This window comes from Acanthopagrus latus, chromosome 11, assembly GCF_904848185.1.
Source record: "Acanthopagrus latus isolate v.2019 chromosome 11, fAcaLat1.1, whole genome shotgun sequence".
Classification (NCBI taxonomy): Eukaryota; Metazoa; Chordata; class Actinopteri; order Spariformes; family Sparidae; genus Acanthopagrus; species Acanthopagrus latus.
In genome coordinates this window covers 22,189,562-22,211,590 of record NC_051049.1, presented here as the reverse complement: position 1 = coordinate 22,211,590, position 22,029 = coordinate 22,189,562, and the positions used below count along the sequence as shown (strand labels likewise).

Here is a 22,029-nt window from a genome sequence, read left to right as displayed (position 1 = left end):
AGATTCACATTATTTGATTGTGTATAGGTTACTAATTGTGACATGTGACCAACCTGATACTGTTTTAGTGGAGCATTTTGTGACAGGATATTGCTTCAGAGCCAAAATTGCACATTTTCAAATAGTTTATTTAATCATTAATATGACAGAAAAAAAATCACAGATACAGATGATTCGAAAAATGGTGAATATTGGCCCTGATAATCAGACAGGCAGATAATTTGTCTATCCCTGCTGTAAGCCCAGGAAGGGCTGGGTACTCTCTGTGCATGGGATGAAAACAAATCAAAATTAATCATGTGGTTTTAATGTTATTATTGCTAATAAGCATAAAGAAAACCAGTGCAGTTCCAGCAAACAGCAGCTTGTTCACTGTAATGAGCTATTCCACAGTGAATCTCTTGATAATTGGATGAAAATCAGCTGGTTCAGTACGTACAAATGAACAACCAGCTATAAGGAAATTTAAAGGTGACAGAAATGATTAATGTTCTTCTTACTGGTTCTGAATATTATAAATTCTTTGTCCTTGAAACCTGTTAAGCTGCAAGTTGATGAATGTGTGCATGCCAGTGCAGAACTCCACCAAGATGCACCTTCGTAACAACGGCTGCAGATGTTATTTACTAAAAAATTCAGGTTATGAAGACACGCCTGAATACTGCTGGAAATAATCTGACAAGTTCTTTTAAAAAGAAAACCTTACTAATGAAACAATGTGTTCCAGCGCACAAATGAGTTTCTCTCCAGAACAAAATGTTTATTTTTTTTGACAAGAATTTTCGGTATGTCGGTTTTATATTAGGATTGATCCTTTATACACAGTGTGACAACATGCTTCCTTCTGTTCTCGCTCTGCTTATCTCCAGTATTTATTTACTTCAAATTTTTCATGCTAAGATAATTTTATCTGCTGTTTTCCTACCCTCCATGGTGTCAGGCCATCATCAACAGCACCATCACCCCCAACATGACCTTCACCAAAACCTCCCAGAAGTTTGGCCAGTGGGCAGACAGCCGGGCCAACACTGTCTACGGCCTGGGCTTCTCCACTGAGCAGCAGCTGCAACAGGTACGTGCACGTGCATGCACACGCACGCACACACACACACACACACACACCTCTGCAACAGCCATACAAAAACACTTCAGATGCTCTTTCATTTATTAGGTATGACACAGGGATGGGATGGTTTGGGGAAAAAGGGGGGTCTGTGTGAGCCAGAGAGGACGGTGATGTAGCGATCAAGGTCCCATTTTCAGCTCACATTAACATGTATTTTATCCAGATTCTGTCACTGTCAGAAAATGCTTTTTAAAAAATGATTACTGAGGATGTTTTACAATAACAGATTTGTTAGGATGGATACACTTGTATGACTCCTGTGTCGTCTCTCTCCCTCCTCCCTGCAGTTTGCGGAGCAGTTTAAGGAGGTGAAGGAGGCGGCCCGTCTGGCCAGAGAGAAATCTCAGGAGAGGTTTGAACTGGCCAACCCTGCACTCAACATCGCAGCTCCAGAGGTAAAACACTGCTTCCATTTCTTAAAGCTGCTAAAGAACACATTTTAAAGTGTTCTCAGTTATTTTGGCTGAGCGGAGCATTTCTCAGATATACTCAAAATGATCAAAGCTGTAAGTTGCTCCATAATGGCAGATCTGACAGAAATATCAAGGAGGTCAATCCATCATGTTCTGTAAATTCCAAGGTCTAATCAACCATAATGAGTGAATAATAAGGGAACATTTCCACATAAGTACATTCATTTTTGTTTGGCACATTCATCAGTAATTGATGGCATAATAATAAAGCCCCTCATGAAAGCTTTTCCATTCCAAAAACAAAGTAAACTATAAAATGTTGAAAACTGTTCAAAGGTGGGTGGTGGGTTGTTCTGACCAACAGAGCCGTTGTTCCTGGAAAGACACATTGCTGTCGAGTCTCTTAAGATGAGTTTTGAGATGCTTTGAGCACTGGAACGATCCTTCACCTCAGTATATTGGGGCGTTGGGAAAATTCTCATTTGGCAGTGATTTCCAAATCTCAGCAAAGCAAATGGAGAAAAAAAGCCTCCACAAACTCAAATCTGCAATAACATTTATTTAATTAACAAGCTTTCAGTCAGAGACTTTCTGTCAAGGCTTAAACAGCAAGTGAATGCAGCAGAACAAAAGGTTAAAACCTGAGCAAATAAAACCAAAACTGGAGAATAGTTTCTTTTCAGCTTAATGAATTCAGGCTAATTGGGACATAGAAAAAAAAGATTTGTTTCTGTGATATCTGCAACTACTCACTGTGTGCAGACAGCACTGAGGGAACAGCTGCAGCTGGTTATGATTTATAAAAATGCTGATATTATAGTGGAAATGAAATCTAAAAAACCCAAACTCAAGAATAAACTTCAGCTAAGTAAGTTTCTGCAAAACCACAGATTATTTGAAACTGTATTTCTCTTTTCTTTGTTTAGGTTGAATTTCTGTTTCTGTCTTGTCGCTACACTGTGCTCGTGCACTGGTTAGGGTTTCAAACAAAAACCAAGTAGTTAGCGTTAAGAAAACATCATGGTTTGGTTTAAAATACCTGTTACCACGATCACGGATGGAGAAAATAGCCAGTTTTGATGCCACAAAAATGTTTGGAGAGATCTGCAGGTGTCCCTAAATATATCCAGTTGTGTGACTGGAACTGTGGTCAGCTGTTTAGCCTGGCTGGCTTGTAATAAACGCCACCCCCATCCCCTTCATGTCCTGATGTGAAAGGTGACTAATAAGCATACACTGTAATATCAATGTTAAATGACACATTTGCTACAAATGTTTTTTTTAATCAGAAACTTTCAGCAACTTGGCGATCATCCTCCAGCCAGCTGGCCTCCCTTTTTAGGTTTTTATAGTAAAAGCAGATGGTATTATATCAATAACTCCTCATTTCAACTCCATGATTCAACCACTCCCTGGTCATGTCATGATTTCAACAGGAGCAGCAGGAATGAAAATAGAAACAGGGCATGCTGCCAGTTAGGACACTTATTCAGGCCTGTTCAACTACTTTTGTAGAAGGGACAAATCTAATAAAAGTGAAGTGCCAAAGGGCCGGAACATTACAATACCTGATGTCTGACCTGTGATGCTCATACATTATGTAAAAAACAATGCACTTTTAATTTGTTTTTTCTCTGCTTTTTAAATTAATTTTCACAATTATAACAGAAACACTGTACTAAAGTCTGTTTGTCTGTTTGTCTGTTTGATTCTTGTAACGTCCCCCTGCTTAAATGGCCTGGGTTAGAACTTTTTAACGAAATTAGAGTACTTTTTGTTCAGCAGCAGACATAAACTATAAGTGTTCTTATTGGACTACTAAGACAATAATTGACTGGCTGGAATGAGGTTGTTAAAGGGCTGTATTTAGCGAGTGGGCTGCCAGTTGAATAGGTCGGCTCTAATCGTTAACAATTAAATTGTCACAGGTAATGTCAATTTAACTCGGTGAAAAAGGATCAAAACTCACAGACTTGTGTTGCCTTTGATAAGGTTGAACAACAGGTTCAGGCTGAACAGTTTGAACCCCTGAACCTGTGACCTCGAAGGCCAACCAAGAGACACAGCAGAGGAGTAATATCTCAATCAACTCTCCTCGCCTTTTTTTTTTTTTTTTTTTCTATTTTAAACATATACAGAATCATGAGGGATTAGATGGATCCCCATCTGGCCGCTCCATTATTTTCCCATTGGTTAACTCCATTAAATGATTTCATGCATGACAAATGGAGATAGCGATGCTGGCGCTGAAGGTGTTCAGAGGGGCAGTAACAGCCAGGACTGAGAGAAAGGAGAATGAGGGATCAGGAGAACAGAGAAGAGAGAAGAGAGAGTAGAGAACGAGGGAGGGACAGAGAGGAGCTGAATCATCTATAATTGAAGGGAAGCTGGCTGCAGCTGAAAGGACAATGGCCAGCTTTTATCCTGCCAGTGTTGGTGATTTCTTGGTGGACTTGATAATTCCGAGGTTCACTTGGAGACGTGAAAGTTTGCCCGCAGTGGAAACTTTTTGTCCTTCACCTCATTTTTTTTCTTCTACAAGTAGACTACGAGACACGGAGTGGTATTTTCTGGGGCAGCTCTTCTGGCGTTTACAGCGTCAACTAGTGCACGCCCTCATTTGGTGGCTGTGATTTAATCGTACAAACACGGAGGAAACACCGACACGTGCTAACTTTTGGAATGCTTCAGAGCTGCCAGTCTCATTTGTGAGCGTGTGGTGAACAGTGTGTCAGGTTGTTGTGGAGACATTCAAAACAGACTCAAGTGTGTGAGTGTGTGTTTTTTGGTATAAGTCCTCACAAAGAGCCACTCTGATGGAGTGCAGAGTCACGCTGCCAACCTCGACCTCAGTCCTGCGACTCTCAGATAAGAGCTGGTTTGTATTGTCTGTATATTTATCGAGGCAGAAAGAAACAGAGCCTCAATACAACGAAGGTCAAATACTTCAAACCAGCTTACGTTAATTGGTATAGCCATATGAAAGGCCAGTGGACTAATGTTTTCTAATGAAGTAGCAAGACTGGGAGGTCAAATGTCAACTTGATCAATAATTGTCTTATTTACATTCCACCTTAGAACCTAATATAACCGTTGTGTGTATTCATCCGTTTAGATTTTGATGTCCTGTCGCTCTCCTCACTCTACATTCTTCACTTACAAATTTAAATCAAAACCCATTATGTACGATGATTCAGTCTAAAGTGTGAAAAATCCATTTTTGTGCCTCTGGACTGCAAATGAGCCTTTAATGTGTCATATTCTGATTGATATTCACACTTCAGATGAGGCCTCAGTTTACTTGTGCCTCTGTGTATTTGACGTTGATCGATTACACTCTCATATCTGGAGAACTTTTTCTCCTGCTGAAAATACTGCACTGCAGACTAAATTTATACTTTTTAGACCGGGACTCAACAATCCAATCACCCTTGTGTGTGAACACAATCCACCGTGTTTGTTGTTGTTCTGAGTTCATTCTTGTTGGACATTTTGTCTTTATTTGACAGTGGATGTGTAGGCAGGAAACTAGGTGGGGATAATAACACACAGCAACAGGGATTGCTGTGGTCACATGGAAGCCATCAGCCTTCAGGAAGCCCCAATTGACTAAACGTCATGCTCCCCCTGGTTACTGTTGCTAGGTCAGACAAACTTTACAGTAGGAGTCATATAACACCAATCTTGTGGAGCCGGGTGCGGCAGTGTTCAGCAGAGGGACTATATAACATGAAAGAAGGATATATTCATGATGTTAAGTTTGAGGTCATTCCAGTGACTGGTATCTGCGAGAACAAGAGAAAGCCTTAATCTCTAATGCAGCGATGATTCATGTCATCTTCAAAAATACATCAGCACCATCCTCCCTGTCCTTTTCCCAGATCTTTTAAACATTACCACAGAAAGGAAAAAATGGACGTCTCTTAGCCAGTGAGTGTGAGAGCAAGATACTGTGGATTTCTCATTACTCAGTAATGAATAACGCTTTTTTATATTTCCATTATTGCAAAGTGCTTTTACAGTGAAAAAAAAATAATTCTAATGTAGGCTCAAAAAGCGAGCACTGCTTTCTTCTGATAATGGTAAAGAATGGACTTAAATTTCTGATGTGGATCTTAATAAAAATCTTGACCGAGCAGAAACACAGAGAAAACAGAAACATGGTGAAGCATGCTTGCAGGCTAGATTAATCAAGAGCAATGCAAGCGCGTATCCACTCGCGCACACAAAACACACACACACACACACACACCTGGGTAGAGCTACAAGGTCAGGCGCTGGCGAGGAGGCTGTAATGATTCCTCGATTAGACAACATTCATTGATTTTGTGTCGGGCCGTAAACACGGTGCTGTTGTGGTTATTATCACATCTTCTGACTCATCGCCGCACGCTGTGAAAAAACCAAACTGCTGACCGTCTGAACCTGTGTAATGTAGAAATAATACCCGATCAAAGCTGTTATTAAGTGTGAGCACAAAAAGTTATAGTGCGAATTAACCACAGCCAAGTATTGATGGGGGCGCCATTGTGGCTATAATACCACATAAGGACCGATAAGAGCTCCATTAAGGCTTTTATGCACCAGAATGTGTGGACTGTTTAAAGCATTCCACAAACACTGGCTCATATTGTGAGTGCAGAAACAATACAGATAACTAGGTTTTAAAGGAGCAATTTGCAAGATACGGACAGAGTTTAAAAAGCAGCGTTCACCAAGCATCACACTGGGGTGCTGGAGCTGTAGAATATCAAGCTAGAACAGAAAAAAGCATCCGCACACTCAGTCTGTGCAAAAATCTGATTAATATGCTCAAAAAGAAAACTAAATTTATCAACAAAATGTAATGAAGCAACAGTGTTGTCTGTGTCTATGTTTTGCAGCAGTGTTGATGATGATGGAGTTACAGTAGCATGTTAGCCAGCTAGCCCCGGCCCGTCCTGTTTCGTAACACCACTTTGTACTGGCAAGGGGTGATAGTCTGATAGCCCCCTGTAGTCTCAGCTGGGAGATATAAACCAGCTGTTGGTGTAATAAATGCACGAAGTTAACTGAAAAATGTCAAGAAATGAGATACACTTCTATTTTCCGTAATGAACAGAAAAAGTACAACCGTTCATCTGTTGAATTCAATTTTCCCTTTTACCGAACCAAGACGAGCACAATTGGCTCGTTACCTCAAGGTAAAACACACTTCATTCATCGTCTACATAAAGCCTGTTGTGTCACGCTGTCCACAAAATCAAAGTCCTGGTCGGAGCAGCTGTGTCACTTCACTACTCTGTCCCCTTGTCGTCAAACTGAACTCAGTTCAGTCCTTGTACCGTGTCTAGCTGCGTTGACTCTCACATCAGGTGGCCAAATCCAGATGGTCTGGGGCCCGTCCCCCCGTGGTGATCTGAGGTCTTGATCCAGACAAACTCTAGGCCACTGCCTCCACGTCCAACCAAGCCATGAGCTAATAAGCTAACAGTAGCTAGCTACAGCAAAGGATGGCTTGCAAAGAGCAGCAGCTGTCGGCTGTTTTTGGAGCCACTTTCCAATTCCGGCCATATTCTACAAATTGCACCTTATTTATCAAAATTACTGCAGTGTGTTTCTGGCTACAAAATGTTAGTCCGAAAAAAAAAGTGGTAGATAGAGAGAGCAAGGAAATAATTTAATAAAACTGTAGGCAAATATATAAACCTACAATATGATGAACTGCAGCAAGTGTATGGTTTATACACGCTGGAGGGAAGCTGCAGCATTTTGTTTAATTTTCCTCCTCACTGAATCTATCAGGAGGTTTTGCATCACATTCAGCTGGTCAGTAACAGCCCTGGTCAGTAACCGTCCTCAGTACTCCTACAGAGCTGTATCTATACAGCCTCAGGCTTTACAGAGCACACACTCTGCCTCCGATGTGTGGACAGCAGCAGCAGGGGATCTGCATGCAGTAAAGCTGCAGCTTTCAGGCTTATTTGCAGAGCTCACAGATAAGATGGAGGAGGAGATGGTGAAGTTAAGCAAGATAAAAATGAAGAATGATAAACAGAGCAATATAGAGAGAATTATAGAAATGACTAGTGCATGGACAATAACATTTATGGGCAATAAAATAATGTTAATACTGTTGAGATGATGCTGCATTTTTGAATGGAAGCCCCAGTGGAAATTGAGCCCTTGTCCATGGCCCTGTTTCTCTCATGTGTTGTGTAGTAGATATGGCTTAGATGAGGTCTCTCAACAGCAAAGAAGATAGATCATGGCATGACATGCAAATGGAATTGCTGAAATATAGAAGTGAATAGACGCACCCACTAGTGCATTACAGGCAAGTAAGCACTTGTCTTAAAGGTCCCAAATACTTTGTAACACATTGCTTTCCCATTTTTTATTTTATCTGTCACAACACCATTGTTGTCTTCTCTGAGATACTGTCACAAGATATTTTAAGAAAAAGCTTCTGTTCAATCCAATCCATACAACTGGTCACAGGTTTTAGCCGAGCAGAGGGATCAGGACACACTGAGGCTGCTGTGTGTGACCGGAAGATAAGAACACAAGCATAGGTTTTTAAAAAAAAAAAAAACCCTGGATTTTCCTGACGTTAAAGAACCTTTAAAATATACACACTTAGTCTTTTAATAGGAACTTCTCTTCACCAATCTCGCAGGAAACACATGTAATACATCTCATGTTCTCCTGCTGGGAACTCGTGTTGCACGGCTGTCCACTGGTACTCTAGGAGGTACTTCTGCCGCTTGGTTATTTTAGAATAATAGAATTATAACATTTTTTATGACAAAATTCTACACATTTGTGTTTTGTAGGAAGTTAAACTCACAAATACGACTCCAAACTAGTGCAAGGTTGTTCTTTAATATACTTAATGTCCCAATAACCATAGGTGAAGTTTGACATTTGGGCTGGAGGGGGTAAGCATTTTTTAGCTGAGGTGAGGAGCCTGTTGTATAAGATTACATCTGCAGGAACAGAAGACAATAGAACCAAGTTTGCCATACACTCCAACAGAAGAGGGTATTTGTCTTCCACACATAAGTGCAGAAAATTGAGACACATTCACAACCATAATGTTAAAGTATGTCCAAGGTGTATTTTCAGGATATGTGAGGCTCTATTCTTCTCTAAGGCTTTAATTTTCCATACGCCCTTTTAAACCACTTTGCACACATGAAAGTCGCACACATGCAATTGAAAACATGATATGAAAATATGCATACTCACTCAGAGATCACTTCTCAGTGTATAACAGAAATAGTATAATAGCATTATATAATATAGTATATATATATATATATATATATATATATATATATATATATATATATATATATATATATATATATATATATATATATATATATATATATATATATATATATATATATATAGTATAATAACATTGCCAGTCACAGTTAGTCATGTCACTTGACTGCTCAAAAATAGATTTATTACAAACTCAAACATGAAAGAATTCACACATAATTTCTTACATTATTATTATTATTATTATTATTATTATTATTATTATTATTATTATTATTATTATAAAAAACAGTTGTTGGACCTATTTTAGACTCAATGCAGTGACATTTTTCAGCTGCTATAACCAAACAATAAATTACCAGCATTTATAGGCCAACTATATGTGACGCGCCTCCACCCAACCTAAGTAAATGCCTTTGCACACCGAGTACGTTTTTTTCAAATAGTGAATTAAAAAAAATTATCTGCACAATAATCTTGCACGCTGAAAATGTACAAAGAGTGAAGATGATTTTGTTGTTCTCACTTGTTGAACTGGAGAAAAAAAAAAACGTCATTGTAGTTGGTACACACTGCTTAAGTAAAGGATAAACGTGTCCAGCTACTGAAGGTCCAAGAAAAAAAAAAAAGAGACCAGGCCTCAGCAGATCCAGGATCAGCAATATCCACCCATATATAGTTAAAATCAGTTATGCAGTGTTAATGAAGAGCCACTTGAGCTCAGCTTACAGGGATGCTGATGTTTGTGAACCACTGATCTCCATCGTGAAGATGAATAAATGCCAAGATGGGTAAAGAAGAATGAACGTCGTTTAAGCAGCAGTGTAAACACAAGCAGGAGACAGAAGCTGTCTCCCTCTGACAGCCGACAGCTGTGTTTGTTTGCGCCTGCTGATTGGAGCTTCCCCCTCTGTGATCTCCTCACATACATGGTTTCCATGCAGAGGCAGACAGAGGCAAACAGAACTACTAGTCATCAATATTTTAGAGCACAGACCTGGCAATAAAACTAGCAAAAAAGAAGTGTGTGTTTTGGGTGTGTGTGTGTGTGTGTGTGTGTGTGCATGCGTTGTTTAGGGAGGACAGGTGCTTCAAGGGAAACCTAAGCATATGCCCCTGATGCATGGAGACATGAATAACTAAAGTAGCTTCGTGGTCTCATTCAGACACAGGGTGTAGAAATAGGTGCTCTCTAAAGGCTAAGAGAGCCGATGAACTTGCGCTCGGATAAATAAGTAAACAGTGTAGATGTACTTAAGATGAACAGTGGCGCAGAGACGTCGTGATGAAAGCTCTCAGGAAGGCCGTTTAATATTTAAAGTATCTGTGATGCCATTGATTACAATGCAAGCCTCACCCGAGGACTCTGAAAAGTTGAAGCTTTCATGATCAATGTTTTGTCAAAATAAAACTGGCTAATCACCTTGTAACTCATTTCTTTTGTTTTTCTCCTCATTCGCCCCCTCCCTCTCTCTTTACCTGACCCACCATGGGACATTTTCATCTCTCAGCTCTCCCAGGTGCGTGAAAACACACACTCCACCACACGCCAACAATAAAGAAAGAAAAGCAACACAAAGACAACCATCTTCTTTTGTCTTAGAGACCTTATTCAGTGTTCACAGTCAGGCATCTTAGGGTTGCATGGCCTATCACGCTCAATAATTCATCCGGACTCTGATCAAAGTTGACTTCAGAGCAAATTTAACGACTGGGCACAGCTGGCGTCTTCTACAGCAGAGCTTTGTGTACAGAATGTTGCAACATGTAGGTGAATTTGTTTGCTGTTTTCTGAGTTTACTTCATCAAATTCAGACTACACCTTGATTAAATGAAATATAAGTACACAAATACGTCTTTTAAAAGACGATTCCCTCTCAGATGCTTTGAACTCTGTTTGACTGGTTGTTGGTCATTTGCAGGTTTGTGCCCGAGTGTCCCTCCTTGCCTTGTTTCCACTCTGCCTGTTAGCGAACAACATACGGGAAAAAAACTGCTGTAAATTTGTAATCCCATTTATGACTTAAACATGATCCACAGGATGAATTATTCAGGGATACGCACAGCCGATCCGTTGGCTTTGGGGCCGGACTGGAGTCTCGGCTTTGATTTCTCCTGCTCTCGGGTTCCTTCCTCTGGACACAGTGCTAATCCACATGAGTCAACTGTGTGTTTTATTTCCATATCCATCCATAAGGACAGACAGAGAGCTGCAGAGCTGTAGATGATAAACCATCATCCTCAGGGGGGGGATACAGTCAGGCTCACTCAAATTAATAATACAAGCTTTTTCTACAGTAAGTGCAGGGTTGTAATGCTTCACTGAGGCACTTGGTCGCTGACAAGTTCAGGTTTCCGCTCAGAGGGAAGACAGAAGGCGACGGGGGGCACAGAAATGTGCCCAAACCAATTCATCTGCACGCTTTTAGAGAGGAGAGTGAGCAGTGTTGTAGCCCAGGGCCTCAAACTGCCGAAAACTGTGAGAACGGAAGCTTGAACCCTTTTCTGGGCAGCCGGAAAGGAAAATATCAAAGCATATTGTTTAGACTTGCCAGGCTGGAGTCGAGCCATCTGCAAGCTGTAATGTCATATTCAAAGTGTCTTCATGACGTGAGGGGAAGACAAATGGCTTCTTGTTCTGAATCACCATTCAGTTTGTTTGACCTTTATTTTATACCGTGAGTTAATCCTAATGAGGTAAGAAGACAGAGGACTTTTTTATGTTGCTGACAGAGCAGCTTAAGATATAACCTTTCTGCATTAAAATGTCTTAAAACATTGTCCTGTTACAGAATATGTAACAGGACATTGTTTTAAGACATTTTAAATGTATTTGAGGTAATGATGCGTTTCATTTGGTCACCTGTCACTGTTACTTGCAGGAAAGAGTCAGATAAATGACACCTTGGCTACAGTAGTAGGGATGGGCATTTCAAACAAAAAGGCTTCTCAGTAATCACTGGGAAGTACTTGATGATAATTCTGATGATAATAATATTAATCACACAGGCTTGTGTGAAAAAGAGTTATTTCCAGGCATCGCTAAAAACAGTGGAAATTCAACGTTCTAGTCACTTACAGTATTCAGTTTTTGTCATTTAACGACTAATCTAATTTTCAAAAATCATAACCCACCCCATCTCGTAAATGGATTTCCATGTGTGGTGGTTGTTAAACAGTTAAGACAACAACCCATGCAAACGACTTTTGTGTTGACTGAGAAATTACATACTGTGCATTTAAGCAAAACGTTTGAATGCGAGTCGAGAACTCGACTCACAGCAGCTCACAAGTCCAAGTGTCCAAGCATAAAGTTCAGGCTGCAAAAAGTAGAACCGTCTTGTTGTTTTCTAGCTGCGGATCCATGCGGTGTTGTAACTAAAGGTCACTTGTGAGATAAATTAGATTTTCTTTTCTCATTGTATGTTACTGTGAGGCTGCAGCTGCCCTCATTTGTACAGAAGCTGAAATATCTACTCCAAAACACTGATTTATAGCATGACGACCTTCAAGCCAACTGGATGATCAAGTACGAGAAGAAAGAAACAGACAGATGAATCAGTATTCAATTATTTAGTTCCCTGCAAAATGTGAACTTGTGTCTCTGTATATTATTGCATTATTTGTGTAAAGTTATTGTTTTGTAAGAATTTGCTCAGCAGAATCTGCTCAGCAGACTTGAACTGAAACTTCATCATCTGGATGCTCGCAAATTACAACTAAAATCTAAAAGGCATTGATGACAGTTGGAACTGAGGGCCGTCCACGCCGAGAACAAAAAGTACAACGATAACTACAAATAGATTGTTTTTAAAAATCTCTCCACACCACAACTATAACGACAGCTTCAGTGAGGAACGATGATGTTGAAATCACTTTTAGCACAATATGATGAACGATACAACAAAAATAAAACTGACAGCAAATCAGAATCCATCTAAATTTCCAGGGCCACCACTTGACAGCTTTCTTTCAAGGACGCACTCATCCAGAATAATTCCACAGTGATTATAATATTGGTTTCTAACCAAGGCCGACCTCTTTGATGGAAGCTAATTGATGGCACTTAAGAGACACTAAGATGGTTTACTCTAGTAACTTTGATATTTATTCAACTTATCAAACCCTCATAAAACATGTATTAGGCTGAAAATTACACATATAAAGCAACGTTTTACCTGACAGATGCTTCCAATGGATCTTTGGTGCTGATTAGGTCTCTGAAGTTTGTTTTGATGTCCTTTTATTATAATTGGCAAGATAACTGACAACAACTCTAGTAACAGAGTGCTGGTGTCTTCTAACTCATGTTGTGAAGAATTTAATTTCTCTCTTCAACATACAGTAGACACATGTCATCCCATGTCCATTTATCTAAGATGCCGATACGGTTGGTAATCGTGATTGAGTTATAGTGATCATTGTTGGTGTTGACGGCCCTTTAATCTTGTAAAATTTAGATTAACTGGTTGTCTTTGGATAATATAACTGTTAGAGTGGAGCTACAAGATACGACAGGATTAACCTCAAATACGAGACAGCTCAGATGAAGGTCATGAAAATAGAAATTTGAATCTACTCTACAATTAACAAACTGCAGCTGTTGAGTAAGATCATGTGATATGAGTGACAGCAACAGATCAGTTGCCGATCGGAGGTTTAAGTGAGGTTGTTTTTGTCGTAAAACAGAAAAATGAATCCCAGCCATACATGTATTAAGGCATACATAGATGATGTATCTCTGATGTGTGTTTGATTTGGCTTTTGAAGGACAATAAGTATACTTACTACATCAAAATCATTAAGACTAGCCTATTCCTTCTCCCTCATTAAAATCCCAGTGTCAAACGCTGCACGTTCACATGTGCAGTAAAGTACAGCAGACACACAGATAACAGCAGCATACCAGCATGTGCATATTTTATACACGAACACCAGATGAACTCTTGGAACACGGAACTGCACTTCAGTCGTTTCCTGTTGAATCAGAGTCCAGATCAGATCTGTGAGGCTGTGTGAAGACGAGGCAGCTGGGCTGCACACATGGCTGCTTGCTCCACATGGAGCCTGTTTACGGGAGTCCAGATGGGACATATCAAGCTCTGACAGGTTGAGCTCCGTCCTGTCCTGCTACTGCGTCCTGTCCGTTTTGTTGTGATGACATGTGTGGATGTAGAGACAGCAGTGGGCCTGTCAGCAGCTTAAACCTGAACCTCTGAGCCAAAGTATAATTACTGTGAGGCTGGAGCTGCTAATTATTTAGTCCTCAAATGTCAATAGAATAGTTACATTGATTGAATAGTTATTGGAACTCTTACCGTCATTTAAAACATCTACTTTAGGCAAGATGGACGACTAGTATTTATACTCTGTCATGAGCTCTTGTCCTATAAAAGGACAGTTTCTAGCAGAGGACTCTGCAGTGTCATTGATGAGGATTTACATTTAATCCGAGCTGCTGCTGATTTAATTTAATCTTCATAACAAAGCACATGTCCTGTTTGTGTTTTCATGTGTGTTGGTCCAGTTGTCGGAGGACCGCCATTCTCCGCCGCTGCTCACAGTCAACGGGCCGGGCGAGGAGAAGCTGTTTCGCAGCAAGAGTGCTGAAGTGGAGCTGACAGCAGAGAAGGAGAGGGTCAAAAAGATGCTGTCTGAAGGGTAATGACGATGTTTTTTTCTTCTAATTTAAACCTCATGCATCACATCAACTGGAGAAAAAAATCTTAATAGCCTTAATTATTTTAAGACTAAGCCTAACCATAAAGCCTTCATAAGCCCTTGCTATATTTAACTTTCATCTTTACATGTCAATGTAGTTTCACACCGTGATGTCATTATCTATTAACCCCCATGCCATCAAAAATCAGTTGAAGTTCTGTCATCCACAAAACATTTCTGGAATTTCACAGCAAAACGGTGTTGCCACATTCTCCTAAACAACTGAGGTAGATGGGGATTTGTTTTAAAATGTGAGAAACAACTGAAAAAAAAAAATCACTCCAAGTCTCCAGAATCCCAGAGTTTCCAAATTGATTTGAACCTATGTCGTTTTCGCTCTTGTTGAAACCAAAAAATTTGCTGTAGCTGCTGAGCTATGGGGGTTAGCACGCACCCTGTTTGAAGTGGGTACACAAGCTTGGCCCTAACTGACAAGGTGAATAACATCTTTCAAATCAATTATGGGTGTCAGAGCTTTTGGAGACATAAATCACTCCGTACGGGCAGCATGGAGACATTTGTCCTTCAAGAGTCAACTCTTGAGGTAGTTGTACTTGACTTGAGTATTTCCATTTTCTGATACTTTATACTTTCACTCCACCACATTTTGGAAGTAAATATTATGATGTTATTTCACCACATTTAAAAAAACAACAAAAAACTTTAATTATTAGGTACGGTGCAGTTTTCTGCATAAGAGCCAAAGTAGCCCGTTTTTTATGAAATTATTTTGCTGGCAACCAGAATAGCACAGATTCCAATAATCACTAAAAATGCAAAATATCAGATCCAATAAACAGCCAAGCAAATTTACTTTTACTTGTATTTTTGATACTACTATATCACTCAAGTACTATGCTTTACTGTTTTACTCAAATATAACTCTTGGGTATTTTATCCACACTGGTTTGAAGTTCTTCAGTTTAGGTTTGTAAGTATTTATCTAGTTATAGCTTTTCATTAACCTCATTATCCTTTTAGATTGCATTACTTACCAAAACCTGCAATAATTAGAACATGGGTCAGACTAAAAGCACTTTTCAGATGTTACTTTATTCACTGTGATGCACATGTGTCCATACTACAGTCCACTCCAATTCATTTTTCTATGTGTAAGGCTGCTACATTTGAAAAAATGACACTTCCAAAATAAAGGAAACAATGAATAAAAGACGTTTATTGCGTCCTGTAAGTGACTCCAGTCGAACAAAAGAAAACTCTCACCTATATGCCTTATATCTCACTGAAATGTTCTGATCTCTGTGATCGTGTTTTATATTCAGTGTGATAATGAGATATTTCCACCAGAAAGACTAAAAAGGCCATCTGTAAATCACTGCCCATAACACAGTATGTTAAACATTTGGTGCAGTCTGCATTTCCCTCACAAGGATTATTCCTTACACCCCTCACTGCTGTTTTGTAGATAGTTCTGCTTTTGGCTCACTGGAAAATTCACTTAAAATATAAAAAAATATATATTTATTTGAAAAAAACATTGCAGAGAGACGGCAACAAAGGACAAAGAAGGACAAAGACAGGGTCAGCATGAATTGAAAACATACACTCAGAGCTTCTGATGATTATGAGCGAGTACTTGGCCTCATCAGATACAGCAAGAGGATGATTACAACAGTCGGTTACAATAATACATGAACCCAGAGACGTGGAAATCAAACAACAGAGAGAGCAGCAGATGTATGTGGGGGAGTGCTGTAGTGAACATGTATCTGTTAGAATTCAGAAAGTTTACTACAAAGGTTATAATCCTGTCTCTAGCGGCCAGCTCGGCTACATGAGCAGATGCAAATGCCCGTGGTGCTTTGTGAGACTCGGCACAGTGAATGAAACTCTGACTCACTCTTTAAATGCCTTAATGGTTTGTCTGTAAGAGGAGGACAGGAAGCAGAGATTACAAGCCAGTAAGCTCCAAGGCTTTTAAAGAGCGAGTCACAGTTCTCTACATTGCTATTTTAATAATATGAATGTTTATAGAATGTTAATCTGCGCCGCAACGCAGGATTGTTTCCTTCACGTGATGGTAGCGGGTTGTGAGAAAATAGCAAAACTTATTGTTAATTGTCAATATCATATAAATGTCAGAAACGATAGATATAAAGCAGGATCCACACCATAGACAAGACATTTTCCTTCCTCCTGCGGCCCAACTCCACATCAAAACTTGCTGAAAGCTGTTCACAGGTTTTTGAGATAACAAACGAAACCGACAACATGCCTGCTTGGCACAGAGAAGGAGTTTTACAGTGACTCTATGTGTTGTTTGTGGATTTATTCTACAAACAGTGCATACTGTTATCCATCCAGAGAGGCGAGCTGGTGCCCACATAACAACCGAGGTGTTTCTCTCTGAAATGAGGGCTGTTATTTGACACATTACAAAGGAGCTGACAGCAGAGGATGGAAAATATTTTGTAAATGTGAACAAACTGTGTAAGACGAGCCCAGACTCTTCAAATTCTGGTGCAACGTGGTAACTTTTTGACACGGGGTGTGAATACACCATTCTGCATTAAAACGTCCAAAAGCAGCTCAACCTTTGTGATATATTTTGTTCTGTTGTGTACTTTCATTGCCCCAAATGTTTCCCAAAATGTTAAAACCCAGGGAAATCCACCAGCTCACTCAGAGTAACTATGCATTTCATAAGGTTGCTGTCACCACATTTAATGCAAATAAAACGTTAACGCATCTGTGAACATTTGTGCCTGAGTTACGTCAGATGGATTTTCTGCCGCAGTGCCTGTTAAATGGTGTGTACATCAACAGTGATGTGAGTTTGACGGCAGGAACATTTGTGTTTATTTGCGTTACCCACACTTATCTGCCATTGCTAACGTTAGCGAGCAATGGCATACAACAAAATCGAATTCAGTGGCTTATCGTTACACACACGAGCCAAGTTCTCTCTCTTCTTTTCCCCTGTCCTCTCTGTTACGTTATGTTCATGACTTAAACACTTCCCATCCAGCTCCAGCCGACAATACAGAACATAAACCCCCCAAAACTCCCCGGATCACTGCTACAGTCAGGTTGATAAACAGGAGAGAGCATAAATCCACTTTTTAATTCAAAAAGTTTCAAACTAATCTGTGAGCTTTCCTCCATAACTAGTTCAGGATTAAAGCAGAAGCTGAAGTCACCCCAGGTGTTTATTCTCCAGAGTCTCTAGCCGACTCCAAGCAGCGGAGTGGAGGCTCCTTCTCCCCTTGCAGCAGAAGTCACACATTGTATATTTAAAGTGGCCATAATCAAAATATTTGTACAATTTTAAAACATAGCAGGGGTCACTCGCAGCAATGGACCTACAGATAATCATCACCTATCACTTCAGCTTCAGGGATCTTTTATAGCAAGATTTAGCTCATTGTCAAGTTCCGACTTCAATGTTTTGTTTTGTTTTTTCACTTTCATCACTCATTTTAAGCCACAGCAACCAGCTTTTTTCAGCGGAGAAGATCTAAACACTCGTGTACAATACCTGCTCAGCACTAAACAGCAGGCAGATACAACTGGAGACGAGCTGATGAAGTGGGAGCTGCTGGAGACCAAAATAGCGCTTATCACGAGCCTACCTCAGTTATATTTTACTCTTTTTTTCCCAACTTCTGCATTATTTATGTATTTCACATTAGGATTAACCTGCTTTATTTGGTTAGGAGCGATTTTCTCGAAGTATCCGCTGTTCTGCTGCGTTCAAGTGCTCCTTGGATGGTTGTATTTCCTGAGTGGCAAAGTCATTCTTTTGACTGTGTGTTCATTTGCATCATGTCGAAATTTGGGAGAAACGTGGACCCAAAAAAGATGTGATTTATCGTTACAGCTGTTTCCAGTATTTGAGTGACGAGGAGGAGCAAAGGAAACGATCCAGTGACTTATACAATAAATTAATTTTGCAGAAGTGTCTTGCCATCAACCCAGTGCTTACTTTCATCCGCCATGTTTCAGCACACATCACATCAACTTGGCAACACACATTTTACATTGCACTTCCACAAATCAGGAAATGATTCAGACTTTTGACTCTTTCTCTCACTTCTAATTTTCTTCTGGGATTTTCTTTTCTGCGTATTGTTTGAAGGGAGTGAATCAGTGCTCGCCTCAGAGAAAACAGCCCCCTCAGTGTGCCTTTCTCCTCCATTTCTGCAAGAGACGCTCACTAAGGTGACAGTGAGCTTTTCTTCTAGGAAATATAACATCATTGATAAACTGGAAGAGTGGGAGTGAGTCATTTTGAAGTATTTAACAGAAAGAGAAAAGTGCAGGCTGCCTGAAAAAACCACACTACAGGTGTGCTTCACATTGGTCGCAGCTCATAATTATCCTCATCATGGTGCCTATCATTGATCACTCAATCTTCCAATTGTGACTGAGAAGCAGAAAACCACTCACCCTGTGCTGCTTTATAACCTTTTATCCCAATGAGATTGTTATGATTGTTTTATGCCTACACAGGCTTTCTTCTCCTGTTGCTATGGTGAATAGTTTTGCGGGTGCCGAGCTGTAATTTCGACATCCTGTTGAACCCTCCATGTTCTCATGTGAAAGCTCTCGGGTTTAATAAACATCCCCACTGAATCCTGACCTTTTACAGGCACTGATCCATCGTTCCCACACGTAATAAAGGACAGCACATCACCTGTGCTGGTTTATGATAGTTCTCTATGGTCTCTGTAGTTCTCTTTGAAGGTAAAAAAACATTATTGAAATATCTTTAAAAATTGATGCTGAATATTTGGAATGGTTTCAAAACTTATTTTCTACAGCATCGGTGCAGATTCTAGATGTGTTTTCTCACTCTCTTGTTTCTGACATTGTGATGACACACAAACCACTGCAGTGACCACACAGGCCGGCATCCTCCCAATCTCATGACCATAGTCAGAAGTAATTTATCTTAAATGTTGTGCTTTACACACAGTACATGAGCCTTGTTATATTTATCTTTTGTGTATATCAATATTTTGGAGGTACTGTATTAAAGTTTGAAATCCCAGTATTGTAACAACACCAGTGCAGACTGCTCTGTCTCTTGTAGATTTTTAGTCTTTTTTTTTTTTCAAATACACACAAAAACACCTCCAAAAGACATAGAGAAATGACAAACTAACAAAAGAAAGAATATTTGAATGATAATGGAAATAAATAGTCAAATCCAACAAGGGCTGTCATTGAATCAGATCATCGTGGCCCAAAAAAATTATAATAATGATATTATTGCGATAAGTAGCCGCACTATGGGTGGAATGTCTCACTCTCGTTGTCGTAGCTGGCTGGTTACTGTGTTCCCTTCTTCTTCTTCTCTCCATTTAGTTGGCAGCCAGGATCAAGGTGCATCACTGTCAACTCCTATTGCAATGCCAAAATGGAAAGAAATGGAAATGATTTAAAAAGTGTTGGATTATTTACACGATATTATCATCAAAATATCAGTATTTCATTTTTTAAATATCACAATTATCTGTACATCGTGACACTCCAATCAACAGAATAAGTGCTGGCAATGTACCATGACATTTCCTGAGGGTCAGTTATCAGTTTTATCCTGTGACAATGCTCAGTTTATGCTCTGGTTAGGTTTATGCACAAAAAAACACTTTGTCAGGGTGAGGAAACAATCTGGTTTTGGCTCATCTTGGTTGACACAAACATGGCTGGAAATGTCTTCGACTTCCACAGTCTTGAACTGCTGTCACTGGTTTGGCATCCTTTTTGCGTGTGGCTCCACCCCCATTGCCTCCAACTCCCCATACAGCAGTCAGGTGATAAAAGCTGTAATGCGAATGTGTTATAAGACATTTTGTAAAACTGTTCACATGGTATGTAGCCTTCACAAATGCTAATGTATCTGTGGTTTGCAGAAGCATCTTGGCGACTGGGCTGGAAGTAAAGGTTATGTAAGGGTAATTAACAAGTGAGTCATGTGGCTCTATCTCAGACTTCTCTGAAAATATATTTTTACAAAAAGCATAAAAAGCCTGAGCTTGTGGCTCCTTAAAATCAAACAAATGTCCTTCAAATTTCTCCAAACAGATGGTGCAGCATCACCTCATTATCATCTGCAGTTTCCTTCAGCAGCAATGCTTCTTTTGGACAGTAACAGCCGACCAGCATTAGGTCTGTATTGCTGCATCAATCAATATTAATTATCACCTGACAGCTCTGCAGCTTGGCAGTAAGGAGTGCTTTACCATTTTTCAGCTCGTTGTTTTGGTTTCACCAGTCCAAGCAGTTCATCAGTGACATTTCTGCCCTCAGCTGGCAGCAATAAAGCTCTGATGAACTGACTTCACATCATGTGGTTTTAACCAGTCAAAAAAAGATTCACGTCGTATTGTGACTTCTCCTCAGGTCGATGTGTGAGATAAACCTGGAGGCTGAACTCTTCACACTGCAGGACAGTAACGCAAAGCTGGTGGCGGCACTGCAGGAAGCCAACAGCAGTGTGGAGCAGTGGAAGAAGCAGCTCGCTGAATACCAGGAGGAGACCGACCGCCTCAGAGACCAGGTGACGCACACAGCCTCCGATCACAGTGAAAGAGAAAGATAGAGCAGAGATATACTCTGATTGGCTATATCCTGCCTGTTAAGTAATGCACATGTGCAGCTCTCACCAAAGATTGAACAGAGGCTAGATGTCTCACTCTGTGGCTAAAACGGAGCGTTCAAGACACAGTGTGATAAGGAGTGCTGAAATAATGTGTTTTTTTTAATTCAAAGTATGTAAACCTATTCTACCAGGACCCCCAAATAAAAGTATGAACCTGAAAATTTGCATGATATGACCTCTTTAACTCGCCTTTTTCATTACTGTTTAGAGGCCAACAGCAAATAAACTAATGCGCCCATTTGAAAAATCAGTCATTAACCATGTCTCACTGTATATAAAAGACCTGGCACCAAAATACAACACCAAGAACCTCAAAATGCTGGTGCTCATGTCCCTTTCTTATTTTGCATATTCCTTGGTCTGAAAAAAATGGTGCAGAGTATAAGCTAACTCTCATTGCAGGGCTGTTGTATCATATGCATCAAACACACTAACACCAGAACTTGGCCATTTGAATAAATGTCATGCAAATAAATATTTAAAGATGTAAGCTTGCACAGAAAAAGATAGTCCAGCTCACTGAATGTCGTTTGACTTCAGTGTTTTCATATCGTTGCTGAATTATGCGACGCTCCGCTTCCTGTCAGTCGCTTCACACTCGGAGGGGGAAATTTGTCCTCCAGCAAAACAAATCACAACATAAACTATTTTGTCACATCCCTGTTTTTATTTAGGGCATCTACGTCAGCTGCACAGCAGTTCATTTCAGTGCGGATAAGCTAAAATTAATGCATAAACTCTGCAAAATGTGATCGGGATAATAAACTGGATCTGTAGTATTAAATACACTTTGCTTTATCGCTTAGGTTTTAGGAGGGATGATCAGGATTATAATTTAAAGCGACCACAAATCTGTCTCCACACGGTTT

The 22,029-nt window shown here is 40.0% G+C and overlaps 1 protein-coding gene and 1 long non-coding RNA gene across 4 annotated transcripts in view; one reads left to right on the top strand and one right to left on the bottom strand.

Moving 5' to 3' along the window:
- Window positions 1–22,029, top strand: part of LOC119028418 (homer protein homolog 3-like) — a 59,595-nt gene that overhangs the window by 21,859 nt on the left and 15,707 nt on the right. For 2 of the 3 annotated variants that reach the window (XM_037114365.1, XM_037114367.1), the window contains 5 exons: window positions 941–1,072; window positions 1,414–1,521; window positions 10,323–10,331; window positions 14,339–14,472; window positions 20,902–21,058. In XM_037114365.1, coding sequence (XP_036970260.1) covers window positions 941–1,072; window positions 1,414–1,521; window positions 10,323–10,331; window positions 14,339–14,472; window positions 20,902–21,058 — 540 coding nt within the window. The remainder of the gene's footprint in view (window positions 1–940; window positions 1,073–1,413; window positions 1,522–10,322; window positions 10,332–14,338; window positions 14,473–20,901; window positions 21,059–22,029) is intronic. The other variant, XM_037114366.1, reaches the window with a different exon arrangement.
- LOC119028420 lies at window positions 19,662–20,895 on the bottom strand. The gene is made up of 3 exons (XR_005077704.1): window positions 20,742–20,895; window positions 20,201–20,322; window positions 19,662–19,899 (listed from the first exon to the last, which is right to left on the bottom strand). It is a non-coding gene; the product is annotated as an uncharacterized LOC119028420 (long non-coding RNA).